Source organism: Pecten maximus, chromosome 6, assembly GCF_902652985.1.
Source record: "Pecten maximus chromosome 6, xPecMax1.1, whole genome shotgun sequence".
NCBI lineage: Eukaryota > Metazoa > Mollusca > Bivalvia > Pectinida > Pectinidae > Pecten > Pecten maximus.
Window position 1 is genome coordinate 37,833,429 of NC_047020.1, and position 15,946 is coordinate 37,849,374.

A 15,946-nucleotide genomic window follows, 5' to 3' on the forward strand; every position below is an offset into this window, starting at 1 on the left:
CAGGTATATTAATAACAATCAACTCAACAAAATTGATAACTTGTTAAGAATGGGGTGTATATATACTTTTCTCTATACGACACCGGTCCGGAAAATATATAATGTGTATACTAAGAATCCGTGTAATTTCTCTCGTTGTCAGACACTGATACCTTGCTTGGTATAATCTCTTTATGTGAGGACAGAGGTGGATGATACAGCGAACAGGTAGAGAAGGTGCTTGATGATGAGGTTAAATCCTTTTAATATCTCTAAAACCTGTTCAGATTTCCCTCAATATCTCACCTGGCCAATACGAAGCCAAGTGGTGAAAGTGGTGGGCCGCACGACCCAAGCCAGGTAAACAGTCGACCGTAGGGTAGGGAGTTGTGACGTCACATTCACAAGTTTCGCCGTGTGCGGTCTCAGAGAGATTTAGAATGTTGCTAAACATTTGTTCAATGGGGGACTCCCAGTTCTGTATAGACCCCAGGCAAGGGGAACTGTCAATGTAGAACGATCTGTAGGGGTTCGATGGCAAGTTTAAAACTGCGTATGCATACCTGCGGAAATGTATCAACTGTACCTGCCAAAATATGCACATAATTAATTGGAGATATTTAGCAGTGTTCTATCTATATAAGGTTTTCATATCCTCAGCTACTTAACAATATAGATGGAGCTCATCCACTTAACGGATTGCAAAGGAACTTTGTGAATGGATTTTGTTGATATAATTTTAGGCTCTTACAAAATGATATTACTTTATAATAATATTATGAAGAAGCGATTTCTTCCACTAGCTTTAATTTTGATAGCTGGGACATCTGTTTGCGTCGCCAGAAGAAAAAGAGAAAAACCTGAGTTACGTTTCACAGATTGTGGTAAGTGTATTTTATATTTTTGTAATTCATTTACATTTTATCTATTTGTATTATATTTTATCGTTTTATGCAGGACGCATGTTATATTTCACTTTTTCATTTATCTACATTTGTTTCCTTTCAAATAATACATAGATATGTATTTTTATCATTTTACGGGAAAATATTCTGATTTAGAAATCAAAACGAAACCTAGTTCTTCCGACTTCCTTCTAACCACAGCTTATCCCGCAGATATTGGTGAAGAAAACAATTAGGGATATATAATTTTCTCTTATTTTTTCCGTACACATTTTTACAAATCGTTTTCTTTACAAATCCATTTTGCCACAAACACTATCGGTTTAGATTTTTTTAAATTAATTACAATAAGATATAAAATACTATACGAAATGTTATTTTGGAAAAAGAGTTATGTTAATAAGATTTATGCGATTTGTCGTTAACTATGGCATGTAACTATTGCACCCCGCCGTTTATTTATGTTCCGAGAATTAAAATGATATCAAACTAATATATCAATTGCCATGTGAACTTTCTCATAATGTCATAATGGTAACTGATTTTAAGGTTTTAATGATTTTCAAACCATATCCCTTTGTAATAACTTTTTTATGTAAGTAAATTAATTCATTTTTAAGAACTGCAACACGCATTTTTCCGCATTATGCTAAAATATGATACCCTCTAAATCTCACTCATAACAAATGCCCCTCCTAAATACTTGGATGATAGGACACCCCATGTTCAATATTGATAGTGTGTTCTAAGAGACACTTCCCATCATACATTCAATTAAGTAGAACCTAGAACGCCAGCAATGAGTACACTTCTAATTCAAACATATCCTCTATGCCTCTGGTCTCTATCATTTAAATCTATTTTATTGTTGTAATTGATTTAAAGGTAATCTTCAGGTAAGAATATTTGAACAAGAGGACATTCACTTATATACTGCATAGTCATTATTTCAATTTCGTCAGTAGCTTTTATTTGCGAAGTACACTCTAAATCACAGATAAGTGAAAGTTAACCAGAAAGCCTTGTGAAAATGTCTAACAATTTATTTATCCATTTTGCTAATTTTGAATGTTGGATCAAAAGAACACAATGTACGATAGTTTTGTTACAATGTTCAGATAAATGCGTAGAAGCCAGTGGATGTTAAGACGATCGGTTGGTGTTTTGGATGTAGAGTGATAATTGGGTTGTTTTACAAACTATAAAATGTATTTAATCTTGGTTTCTTTCATCAGTTGACTCTAAAAAATATGAGCTGCACGAAAGAGATCTCACATACAATGTAAGATTCTTGTGAAATGAACCCTAATTTCAGATTCTGCTGTAAAATTATTATTCTAATATATGCAGAATAAAACTTAACTTTCTGTTGTCAATATATGCTTTACATGTATTTTCTGAAACTGTTTATAGATATATTAATTTTAAGTCATTCAGAAAAGGAAAGGATATTATTGTATAAAAAAGTAGAAAAAGTACATGGTTTAAAATCAGTATTATCAAGCTATGACAGTGATAAGCTGTGATGTCACTGCGATCTCATATAACAGGTCATTGTTGTTTTTAGAGGTGATGATTTATATAGCAGTGTGCTGGGTTACCCGCTCAGGTATACACATAAAACATCACTTCTTAGGACACAGAAGCTATTTCCTTTCTTCATCCAGAGATAGTAAAGCGCTTTAGAACTCTTTAAGCACGTTCTGCTATACCTACTTCAGTTTTATGAATGAACGTGTTTTACGATATGTACACAGTTGCTATTTCAGCACCGCTCACACACCGGAGGCTATAGGAATGATATTTTAAGCCAAATCTTACAACTTATTTGTCAATGATGTTAAAAATAAATTTGTAGGTTTCATGAGCACTTAACATGAACATCTAAGGTTAAGTCGACCCAAACAAATCTCTCCCATACACATATACATACACCCACACTGACACACCTGTTGCTGTTGAAGCTGATCCTGAGTGAGGCTGACTACTCTCTGAAATGGATGCCTTGTGAAAATTCCGGAAGGAACGATACGTAGCGCTTAAAGTGGTGATGCCGGTTGATGTTTAAGCTTCCGGAAAATGTCTGGGTTCGGCAGAATTAACCGAAACATGTAAACAATCGACAAGTTAATTGTTCAATTTTGAAACTAATGCACGGCGAAGTTAGTGGAAACTATAGAGAAAACAATGAAATGTCAGTATAAAAATCCTTTCTGTGTAGTTATTGTTGAGTATGTGTGATACTCCAAACTATTGCCACGCAAAGATAACATCATCAAGCAACATTTTCAAATAACAATTTATTAATTTCATTGACAGAATGATAATTTTCACAAGTTAATGAAAACGCCACAAAACAAATATGTATTCTTAACAAACTTTTTTTCATCGGTATACACGTGTATGTCATTCATTTCGTTTTGGTACAATTTTTTTCTTTTCATATTATGAAGCAATAGATTATATTTAACGTTTTATAAGATAATACGAAATGAGATTATTATACAGTAAATATGTTAAAATCCTGGATCCTGAGAAATAGGAAATATCGTCCATCTATTTTCTTTTCGTTTGCATTTATTCAATCGAAATAATACAATAGGACAGTGGAAGACTTTTTATTTTCAGTAAAAAAGCATGGTTTCATTTATTTTATTTAATATTCCCAAGAAATATTATATACCACTATAGCACTCGTTTAAACAAGAGTAATCATTTAAAACAAATATCAAATGTCAAATCAATATTGGAAATTACATTAAATACAAACCAAAGTCTATGCAATATTTTAAACGAAATAAATGGCCGTTTGTCTTTGCGACAGATAGAAAACAGATGATTTATTGTCTTGATGGTCTTGATAAATTCATTCCCGAGATTTAATCGATGTCTTTGAAGTCAGTGTGCAGAACCTCGACCTATTGGAAGCTACGATAAAGACACCCTGTAATGGACCTACCAGAAGCACGCCTCTGATAGATAGGTTTTCATTAAGGGGGCAAACAACAGTCGTGATAATGTGTTTAACATTTTCATAGACACGAAGGATTTAATTTTCTACATCAATATGAGTAATGATGATTCGCCTAAAGTTAAATGTGGTAGTTGTTTGTTTAATAGCCATTCGCGATAAAAAATATAACCCAATTTGTTGTGCATCCTCAGTATAATGTGTATATTTAATTAAGTTTTACTTTTATATGATTATATCAAATAGCCTTGGAAGATATGACGGAGTTTAAAAGAGCACATAATATGATAAATATCCCTCACAGCTGAGGACCGCTGATTTCATTTTAGTAGTGCTGATTAATATATACTACTTGTATGGGGTTTGGGGAGGCGACAGTGACCTCTGCTACTGTGGCATCAATCATCATCCCTAACCAGTCCATACATAGAATACAAAGTCGATAATTATATAATAATATTCTACTTCGGTGGTCCTGCTAAGATGACTCCCATCAGCTATGAAAGTAGGAATTCATATTACCTCGTTTCGATAGTTTGAACGTCTTGAACAGAGAAAGCTAGAGATGTAAAGCTTAAATTCATAATAAGTTATAAAGGAATTTTGGTTGAACTGTGATTATTACCTCACAACAAACATAACGAACATCTTAATATAATACGAATCATCTTGATTTTCTACATAAAACATATATCAACCACTATATGTAATAGGAAGTAAATTGATATGTCAGAATACCATTATACATAATTAGAGACAAACTCGTGTCTCCCGTAACAAAAGAAAAATGGAAAATAAGTATATCAAATCGTGTTTAAACTTAATTTCGATAAGTAACCCACCTCGAAAATACAATATTCATGAACAGACCAGGCTTGTGCTCGCTTTTAGCAGATTCGGTTACTATAGGTACAACAAATTGGGGCTTTCGCGCTCATTCATGAAAACACCATCATTTTGTTGTTGTGGAGTTATATTTCAATTCATTCATGAAAAACTTAACGATGTTATAATGAAAGAAAGTTATGTGCGTGACCGTTTCGCCCCCTATAACACGCGTGCTGAGTGGAAACCTCTTCTAAAATACATACTTGCCATTGTATTTCTGCTCCGACATGGAAAATAGGATAATTCTTCTACAACTGATGAGTTACTACGTACGGCCGACGTTACATGATATTTTACCTGTTAATCTGAGCTACATGAATATGATATGTCCGACCTGTACGTATTGTTGAATTTAGAACGGGTCTTGAAAGAAGTTGTTTCCCCTAAAATGTCACTAGGATGCACAGCTTTACATTACGTACCTGAAGCCAGGTGTGCGTCGTACTTTTAGCAAAGATGCACCTGTGTTATATAGCTTTAGCCGGACCTATAATACATCTGTATCGTCCGTATTATACAGTGTGTACCGTACCTGAAGCACAGGTAGATAGCATACCGCAGCACAGGTATGATCCTTACTTAAAGCACAGGTAAATATCGTATCAATGGCACAGTATATAGTACCTGTAATAAGCTGGTACAACTACCTGAAATGCAGAGATGTACCATATTTGTAGGTAAAATATCGTACCTGAAACACAGGTACATATCATACCTGTATTGCAGGTGTGTGTCGTACCCGAACACTCTCGACAATATACCAATTGTTTGACCATTGTACTTGATGCACTTCACAGAGCTTCCTGGACGTGTCATATGGGGCTTTGGAGGAGGACATTCTTCTTGCAAATTTCATTTAAAAGTATTCCTCACTTTGCTGCCTTTAATGTATGTTTGGCAAGAAGATATTACGACGGGCGCCAAACGTTTACGTTTTTATGATCGGAGAAATCTAGACCTCAAATGTACTCTTCGGGAAGCATGTCTCTGAGCGTCGGATGCGGCGCTATTATGAGAAAGATAAATACATTATAGAGTTTTTCGTCGCTATGACGACTGTATTTGGTGATTCTTGTATTTAGCATGTGGTTTTGATTAAGGAATGTAATACGTTTTGGCATAGACAGACACAATTTTGATGGTCCTACGGATTTCCAAAAATGTACAAATACAATGAAATTATAATTGCTATTGAACACAATTCTGAATCTGAATCGCCCAAAATGTTATCAAAACGTCAGAAAATCTTACTACCATAATCGTTTATGTCATATTTTAATTTTACACGCCATTTTACATGGACAGGTAAACAAAAAGATGTAGATATGTAAGAGTCCCTTCATCTTCGTTTAAATAAAGCATCTACTGATTCGATTGGGATAAACAGTCCTAATAGGTTAATAGTAAAAGTGATTCATCTAGGATTTGGCAGTATTCAAATTATCATGTTGATAGAATGCTATTGATATTCACTGGTTAAAACTGTCATAAAAAACGTAGAAAAAAACAATTAATAAAATTGTATGTATCCCTCGTAAAGACCCTCTCTGTTGAAAGTGCGTGATATTACCATATTTGACCGTAATTTACTTTAACTAGATTTTCACCGGACCATAGTCAGGTGGGATTTGTCATCTGTAATAGGTTAGTTAGTGCCAATTCCTCCCATACCCACCTCTTATACTGAAAGGTTTACCCAACGTCGAACATTGAGAATTAAAGTATGTCGTTAAATTGCCTCGTCCTTCATTTAAATACAAAACCCCAATTTTTCTCCAGTATACCACACAGGATTGATTGACGTGGGGTCAATGTTCTTCACAGCCTCCTTTCTTCTGCACGTGCTTCGATTTAGTTAAGATGCTCTATACCTTCAAAGAGAGTAATAGATGTAGGCGAGGGAAGGGGCTGTATTCACCCCCCAGTGAACAACCCTGGTTACACCACTGCTCTCACACTAAAGTATATGCAAATAGGATGGAGTGTATACCACGACTTTAGTACAGACCACCCAGAGATAGCGGCTCGTCACCCAATAAACCTGCACATTTAAAAGGTTCCTTTTATTCAACTTTCCAAATTAATTATCTAGCTAGAAAACAGCTGGATATTTGTAGTTTATCGTAATACGATTTATCTGTTCTTTTCTCGTTTGATATTGCAGGTGTCAAAGGTTGCCTCATCAAGTGCAACTTATTACCGAACGTCAACTGCAATCTAAAAGTGTTTTGATAGAAACTTAAACCTATTGATATTCAATTATTTATCAAAAACAAACCCATATAGTATTTCTAGAAACTAGTTGTGCTCAAATTATATTAAGACTTTTCCACCTCGGTGTCATTGTGGATTAAACATTTCAAGCTGATGTTCTCATTTAAAATATTTTTTTTCAATTTATGACAAGTCCACATAAGATTGCTTCAATGTTCAACATCAGCTGACTCTATTTCTGTAAATTTATTACGTTTTGAATTAGTGCCATGTTACAGGGGAGTCGCCTTCGAGTGAAAATTCCCTAAAAAGTCCATATTCAGGGTCATTTTTGGTCGTAGTGAAGCAATAGTTATACTGAATACATAACAGAAGGAATATTAACGGTTTATATCCTGGTTTGTTGACTCCAAATTATATTTTGACATGATTTGATTATGCGTCTATGTTCGATATGGTTTAATTTTAATCTTAATTTATAGCTTATTTTGATAAATTACAAATATACGAAAATTAGCTGTCCTGAACAATTCTTGATAACTCTTTATTTTCGCTTTGTTTCAATTTAACAGCGTATAGCCTCAACTGGAGACGTTATTTTCCACCCCTTATTTCATATTGAGATCAATGTTGTACTACGTTTGTTTTATTTTATTTAAACCTTAAGGTCATAATTTCATGAATTCCGTCACAGATATTGATCTCTGACCAAAGCGATTATAACAACGGGTTTCGGGAGATGCATGTCGATGATGAGCATTAGTTTTGGTTTAATCATTTCTTTGTACGATATATGGATGTTAGAATAATTGATGCACGTAAATAAAGTTTTCGTTGTAACTAACACGGCTCTCATTTTGTCAATCTGACATTATTTAAGTCTTAATTTTGTGGTGTTACGCTTTACACAATAATGCCAACTATTTCAGTTTAAGTATTGGGGCTGCGGTGGTCGAGAGGTTAAGGTGTCCGGATACTTTGTCACTAGCCCCCCACGTCTGGGTCGCGAGTCAGAAACCCTCCTGGGGCAGTTGCCTGGTAATGACCGTAGGCCGGTGTTTTAGTTTTAGTTTTAGTATGGTTTTCCTGTTGAGCTTAAAAGTTTAAAGATTTTGTTCAGAATAGATAACTAGTAATAGGATATTGAATCTGGTCTTGGTTCTGTAATCCTATTCCCGAATGTTTCTTACATTCGGATGATTGTTCATAAAAAAACAATAATACAAAAAGAAATCAAAAATTTAAAAACATGACCTCGGGCGTGAAGTATTGTGTAACTGTAGTCATAAATGTTTGGCAAACGGAAGAGTAGTCTGGCCAAATTAAATTTCAAACGAAAATTTATTAGCAGATTAAACAACCTATCAGCTAACTAGAATACGTGTTAAAGCACAATTGTAAAATTCAATTACGCCATCATTATGTTCGTCTGGAGTTCCAAGACGTGAATGATCCTGGCAGGGAATGAAAGGGTTTGGGAATACACTTCCTGTATGTATGTTTAACGTAAATTTACTTCCGAAAAACCACAAGTACGTTGAGACTTACAATGTGTGTGTTAATTTTTATCATGCTAAAACTGGAGCTCAACTCGCGATCTTATTTAGTAATTCTATATTGTTGAATATAATTTTCAATATAATTTAGACAGTATCGCAGCTTAAGAAAATGTATATACCTTTAAACATTGCTGACACTAATTTTGTCATTGCTGAAGATTTTGTCACAGTTAGTTTTCACGGATGCTTCCAGTTTTCAAGTAATCATATAGAGGATAACTTTTCATTTATTTTAGCGAATCATTCATAATTATTCGTCATAAAAACCACTTTCAATCACTAGTTATACTAATATTTAAGGCTGTATATCTATTTTAAAGATGCTAAATTTTAGACAAAAACTGTTTATGATAAATAACTAATTCTCCCCGAGGAAAATTTTATCATGTTTCGTTTCGATATTTCGTGTTGTCTCGATGGGAACGAATACTTAGGTATATGACTCAGAACAACAATAGACTCGATAAGTACTTGTAATTTGGACTGGCATTGTCTCAACATAACCAATAAATATGCGTTGAAATGCCATCAATGGTAGCTAAAAACATATTTTGAATAATTTGGCAACCTTTCCCAACATATTTTGTTTCGTAACAATATCTTAAATGTTCGTGTATCAGACTGTGTGCACTGAAGGATAATCAATTTAAACTGTTTTCATATGGTTTGCCTATTTGTTGTTCTCAGTGAGTGTTTGGGGTTACGAATTCCTACCTACTAGGTTTAGGAGCGAATACTATAGATTCATCAAAGCTAGAGATACGTGAACTCTGTGGTTTGTTGTGGGTCGTCCAACCAAGCCCGACATCCATCATCGTTACAGAACACATTTACCTCGCGTTATAATATATTGGACGAGGTTTTCACCAGCCCACCCAGGGAAAATGGCTACCTACAAGACAAATTAGCAGAGAATGAGCGATTTTATAACCTTTCAACAATGCTAGACATGAAAGTGCAATTATTTTGACGAACTGCGTCTTCTTTAGGAAACAATAACTATTATCAGATAGCGATTTGTTTGAGGAATCCCTCAACATCCACACGTTCCGAGAATCCGTCGTTGATTATATTTTGATCCTTGCGCGTCCATTTCATACAATATGAATCATATTTTGAAAACCTGATATATATTATTATTTGAACTCATTTTTCCTCCATTAATCCAAGCAGTTTGGAATTAAAGGTGCGTCTATTATCTGGAATGGCGTTCATGTTACCTGACGTTGAAATAATGTGCTTTGCCAGCTAAGCCAGTTTGTTTCTACGATTTTGTTCGGTCACCTGGTTTTTGTTATATATGTACTTCTAGCCCATTCTTCAAGGCAGGATGAGTACAGATAAACCATACCTTTATGCATGCCAGTAACGAGTATTCGTACAATACGCCACATTAGATCAACCGGTTCTATATTCGTGACGTCACTTCCGATTATATACTATTATATACTTCGATACTTTTCACCAAGGGCAATATTTCCCATTGGAACAGCTAATCGTACCGGGATTGGCGTTATTGTCATAATGGTTGTTCTTTAAATCACATGGTTTCAATTAAGTAAAAGAATACGAACTTATATTGCATCTAAGATTTTATATTGCTAAGTAGACACGATTGTTATAGCTTAAAATTGCAAAATCATGTCATTAGTGTGAACTTTTATCGTTTTTGTCGTTTTTATATCAACGTCGTTGTAAATGTCAAAAGCTCAATGTGAGAACAATGTGTAAATAGCGAGCTGCTAGATGAGTATTACCATTGATCTGAATGACTGGAATTAATTGTTATTGCGTCATACTAATTCAATTCATAAACGACTGTTTATCTCTCTTTTACTTTACCTAAATATCCATGACAGTTGTTAATTTTTGGCAGTGCATACTCGGTTCTATTTTTAGTAACAGCGACCTTGATCTTTGGAACTATTAAACATTATTGCACATCTGCTTATCACAGTGTAACATTATGCTATGTTTCAGAATGGTAGGGTTCAGTGTCGATATATATATATATGTTTTATATTTTCTTTTCGAATTACATTATATTAAAGTTCTGCATTTTCTTGTTGATTATTGAATTAACAAACTTTATCTTTAATTTTTTTAAACTATAAGAATCCGATATCTTCATTGTCCATTCCCCTTTACCATCTCGTCACACTATTTTCGAACTTGGTGTCAATAGGATCAATATAAAGACGAAATATCCTTTAGCGAAGATCGAGTCTTTTACCATCTCGGACACAACATAAGAGAGTGCTAGTAAGCTTCACATTGGTCATTTGTCTGATGAAGGTGACAGTGTAGTCATCGAAACGTCACAATCTTAAATATCATATTGGTTTTGTCATATAACAATCTAATTAAAATCAGATGTTAACTCCGTATGAACATCTGATTTTAATTGGATTGGTCATATAACTTCTATCATATCTTCTACCAATCTGAAGGAAAGGTTCCAAAATGTCAATTCCTCTCTTCTCATTTTTTTGTTGTTTTTTTTTCATCTGAAGTTTTCCAAGTTTTATTTGGAAATGTGATCGACGAAGCAGAAGACATTGACCGTTCCGATTGGCTGGTCTTCTCTATAGATGTAGATGAAATAGGGTTTTGTTTAATTGCTATCGTTATAAAGAACACTATAAATGTTCTATTACAATGTTGATCATGGCCTAAAACTCAGACATGACTTTCAACGATAGATTACGTTGTTACGAAATGTTAATGAAATCTTTCCAGCTTTTGTTGTGGGACGATTTTACGGAGAATTCTGCCTCTTGTTTCATCCTATAAATTGCTGTGTTTGTAATATTTCCAATCGAATCCTAGTTCATATACATGTAGGTTTATCGGTAATTTAAGTTTTTTTTCTTTTTTTATAATTGATCCACTATCTTCATATTTTAAACTGATCAATTAATTAGGCTTTTTGCACCTCCCACTTCATTCTTTATATTGATTGCTACCCTCCTCGCCTCAAACAACACTAACGAACCCTAGGATAGAGCTGATTCAGTATTTACGGTATGTACTATTCAATTCATAGTTAATGCTGTTATTCAGTTGCCGATCTTTTGTAAAATCCTTTGATTTGCCGATATATTAAACATTTGAATTTAACTTGATGTTTCAGAAAAAGTAATGTACTTAAGATATTCACATGTTCGTAGATTTTTAAAAATTATGTACCCTGCGTGGAAAAGTCCATAACGTCAGACGTCGTAAAATGAGTCGTGCTTAGCATTTTAAGTAGAAAACAAGTTATCGAAGGAAGAGCTGCGGCGGATATAAATATTTTTGGATATATTGTCTACATACAAGATATAACCACGTAAACACTGGGGTTTGATTTATGAAGTGACGTATTAATTTGTCTGAACAGATGCTCACGTTTCCATATTCATTTTCAACAAGTTAATGCGTAATAAAATATAAATAATAGGTTCAAGTATAAATATGGTATGCAAATTGGGTATTTTCATCATGATTTTAGTTATCATACGTGCATACGCGAACCCCCACGGGTAAAGAATGACGACCTACCACATACACCACCTGTTTGCGAATTAAATAGCTGCGCATGCTTAGAGGGAATTTCCGTTCTGGTTGTGCCAGGTGGTTCTACGATACCAGACCACTGAAGTTGCATGCACGTACACCAGTGTGCTTCCTCTGATCCCCTCTGTATTTTGTGTTCTGTGATAGTCTACACGTGCATAGTGTATGCTGAGCGTTATTGAAAGTACATCGTTAAACAAATATGAATGCGAAAGAATATAACATCATTACATTAAAATAAATGACGACAAAGAATATAAAAATCAAAATTCAGCAGTTGATGATTTATCAGTTTTCACTGAAATACGTGCGTCTGTAATCAAAGTATGATACAGGATTTCGCGCACCTCCAACCGGAACACATGCGTGTTGATATAAGTTGCTATAACTTGTTTCGCAATTGTTGTAAAATGTTACATTGTAAAGTTGATCAACTTAGGCATCATTGACGTGTTTCAAATAGAGAATAGCACATAAGCTAGTGAGCAGAATGTGTAAACTTTTTAGCTCAAAATATCTTTAACACTTACAAGAGCATAGTTTACATTTTATCACATCGTAATCACTCTGTATTGTACCGAATGATTCAATAGAACGGCACTTGAGTACTCTTCATGTATTACTGTTTGGCTTATTGACATTAAAATCCAAAGCAGTTCTAACAAAAACAATTCAAAAATACACCTGTAAAATATACCGTGCACTATGATTCAAAAACTACTTTGCATATGCTAGCTTAATACACACACAGTATATAATAAAAACTACTTTGCATATGCTAGCTTAATACACACACAGTATATAATATATACATTGATACGAACATGGAAACACAGTGATTGTGATTTGAGAGTGAGACTTTGGACTAACAGGGAAAAGGATAAGTATTGTGGTTCTTGGTGAAATCACTTGAACAGGAATTGTACCTTTTACTTGATGTCATTAGTGCCTATGTGTGTAGGCAACTATCAGTCCTATTAGGTAAAACCGTGTCTTCGTTATGATATTTCTGTTTGATGAACTATACTATTCATCTTAATTGTTGGGACAGAAAAACAATATAAATAAACGATACTTTGATTCATTGCCTTAGGGGAACATTATATAGAGAAAATTAATTCAAACCATTTACTGGATTTGGATTTTTTTTTCTCTGCCCGAATGTATTCAATATTTAGATATTAGGTACATGCAAATCATTGGCAAGTGTCATACATCTACTGCTAGTATTATAATATAATCACTTGACTCACAAACTAGACAATTTACTCAAGTGGCGATAATGTCAACACCCATTTACAACATAGGTTAAAGTTTGATAAGAAAGAAATAAAATAACTGAAAACAACGTACCTAATACCCTCTCCATTATCTTCTGTGTCTTAGATATTTGTGATATTTCAGCAAATGTTTCTAACCCATCTCATTCCATTCAATGTTGTGTGCATATCATCAACACTTATTGCATTCACATGCCTTTATACAGATAATGTGTAACAGGAAATTAAACGCGTTCGATGTGTCCTGAAATATCCAGTGATTACATTGTAACGACCGCGGTTCTCACTTTGAGGTCATACCTTTCCGGAACATCCGATTTCACGTCGTTTCTTTGATAGTTATGCCTATTTAGAATTAAGATTCGTTTAAACATTGGTATTTGCCCGTTGTTTTCAATTGCATTCCTGTTATATTGATATTATATGAATGTCTTTTCTTACTTAAGGGATGCAGTTGTTCAATTGGTTTTAAAACTATACTTCTTATTATTATTTCTCATATTTTACTTGCAGGTAAAAATCCTCATCGGCCGATTTTTTTCTACGATTTCAAGGCCAACCCCATCCCTATCATTACTCCGGGGACATTGTACGTCAGTATGGCGGGAAATATCTCACACGACCTCCCGCGGAGGATTTCTATAAAACTGGAAGTTAAAAAGTACTTTATTGGAATTGCCTTTCTAGTGCCTTGCTTTGATAGCAACATAGGTTCATGGTAAGTAATATACTAATGTGCATTTCCCTCTTTTATATAAATATTAATACACTCGATCCTGTCATCAAGGCTGCCCAAAACCTGTCTATAAAGGACATTGTTGCGGTTCTCAATGTAATACAATTCAGCTAAATCAACCTCTGCTAAAAAAAAAAAGGGACCACTTGTCTATAGAGGTCAAAAGAGTGAGAACGATATTGCGTTTCTGTCTTTTTCAATTTTCAATGTATATCTTATATTATTGGGACTATAAGAATATGAAACAAAAAAGCACAATTTCTGATGAGAGTACACTCCGTTTTTTTTTTGTTTTTTTTTTATTTATTTATTTTTTTTGTTATGGCTTCTTTACATAGAAATGTATTCAAGTTAATCCTTTAATTTAGTATCCGGTAAAAAAACCTCTTATCTCTTAGAAAGTATTACGCCGTTGGACCAGCCAATTAAAAGCGACGTTACAAGCGGCAACGTCACATTTTACGTTATCTGCAGATAACAAATTTTAAGCCAATGAAAATGCTTTTTACAAGCAAGAATGAAATTTATTATGTTGAACAAACTAATATGCTTTGGAATGTACTTGGTTTGAATCTCATACTGTAGTGCCCTACCATCCCATGCAGAAACTGGAAATAAACCTCATATTGAATTACATAATCATATGCTATTATTTTCTATTACTACTTAAGAGTTTTTGATGTTTATGACAATATATTATCCACATGCAATACCGTACGGCAGGTTATTATCGCAGGGAAAATATTCCGAGAATTTCATTTAAGGCAAAATAATTGAATTTTAACGAATTACAATTTCGCGATCTACCTATAACAAGATATCTTATTTTCGCTAATATTACTTCCAGTGTTGAATTACAAACTGTATCACATTTAATTCTTCACAACCGGTATGTTTATGAATGGCGCCTCGACGTTATTTTCAAAACGTGTACATGTCACTGGTTAAACATACCGTCATCATTATAGAAACTTTCACAAGTATATGGTTGTTTATCAAGACAAATATAGCCAAATAACTTTCAATTGTCAGTAAGTATAACTAAAGTCTTAACCGCAGTGTATTCAAAGGATATATAGCCACGTCTTATCAATTCACGGATCAAATGTTCGCGACCACAGCAATTGCTCGCCAAATAGCGAAAACATCATCCCCGCGAAAACAGCCGGTTATGCGGTATCTTACTATACATGATCTCTCGGATACCCACATCAAATATTTTCTTTATTGAGATTTAAGGGGTTTTACGAACAACGATTTGATACATAGTTCCTTCTTGAATTCAACGTTTTGGTCTACCGCATATTCATAGGCTCCTAAAAGAACGAACCTGCTGTATGTTACAGAGTTGCATTTGTTTTTCATGTATAGGTTACTTACTCAACAATTATAATCATTACTTTCTTTTGTATGTGAATATGTATTTTGTAAAATCAAAATAAAGGGAGGTTGCTTAGCTGTCTTTTTTCTTATTCTCGCATTTGAATAAAGAAATATATTCTTCATGTTTACCTGTGTGAAACAAAATCGGAAACAAACATGAATGTATGTCTGTGCTATATACTAGAATATTGTCCGTATATTCAGTCTTAAATGAAGAAGACAGTTAATACAACTTTTAAAAGTTTAAAACCTATAAAATTCATTATGATAGCGTCCAATACATGTGCATATCATATACATATGCATTCAGTTCTAAAACTACCAATTGGGACTGCAGACATATTTGTCAATATACCGAGACTCACAAATTTTGTTTCTAAACCTGATTTGGCGTTCCAATTAACTTGTACCTAATATTTTACAAAAATGATAATTGAAACAGCATTTGAAGGCTTAGACTCGGATTCAATGTA

The 15,946-nt window shown here is 34.0% G+C and overlaps 1 protein-coding gene across 2 annotated transcripts in view; it reads left to right on the plus strand.

The window, feature by feature from the left end:
* The first annotated feature begins 369 nt into the window (after positions 1-369).
* The window catches only part of LOC117329696 (ganglioside GM2 activator-like), a 36,195-nt gene continuing 20,618 nt past the window's right edge, over positions 370-15,946 (plus strand). For both annotated transcript variants that reach the window (XM_033887772.1, XM_033887774.1), the window contains exons 1-2: positions 370-863; positions 13,868-14,072. In XM_033887772.1, coding sequence (XP_033743663.1) covers positions 698-863; positions 13,868-14,072 — 371 coding nt within the window. In that variant the 5' untranslated portion in view covers positions 370-697. The remainder of the gene's footprint in view (positions 864-13,867; positions 14,073-15,946) is intronic.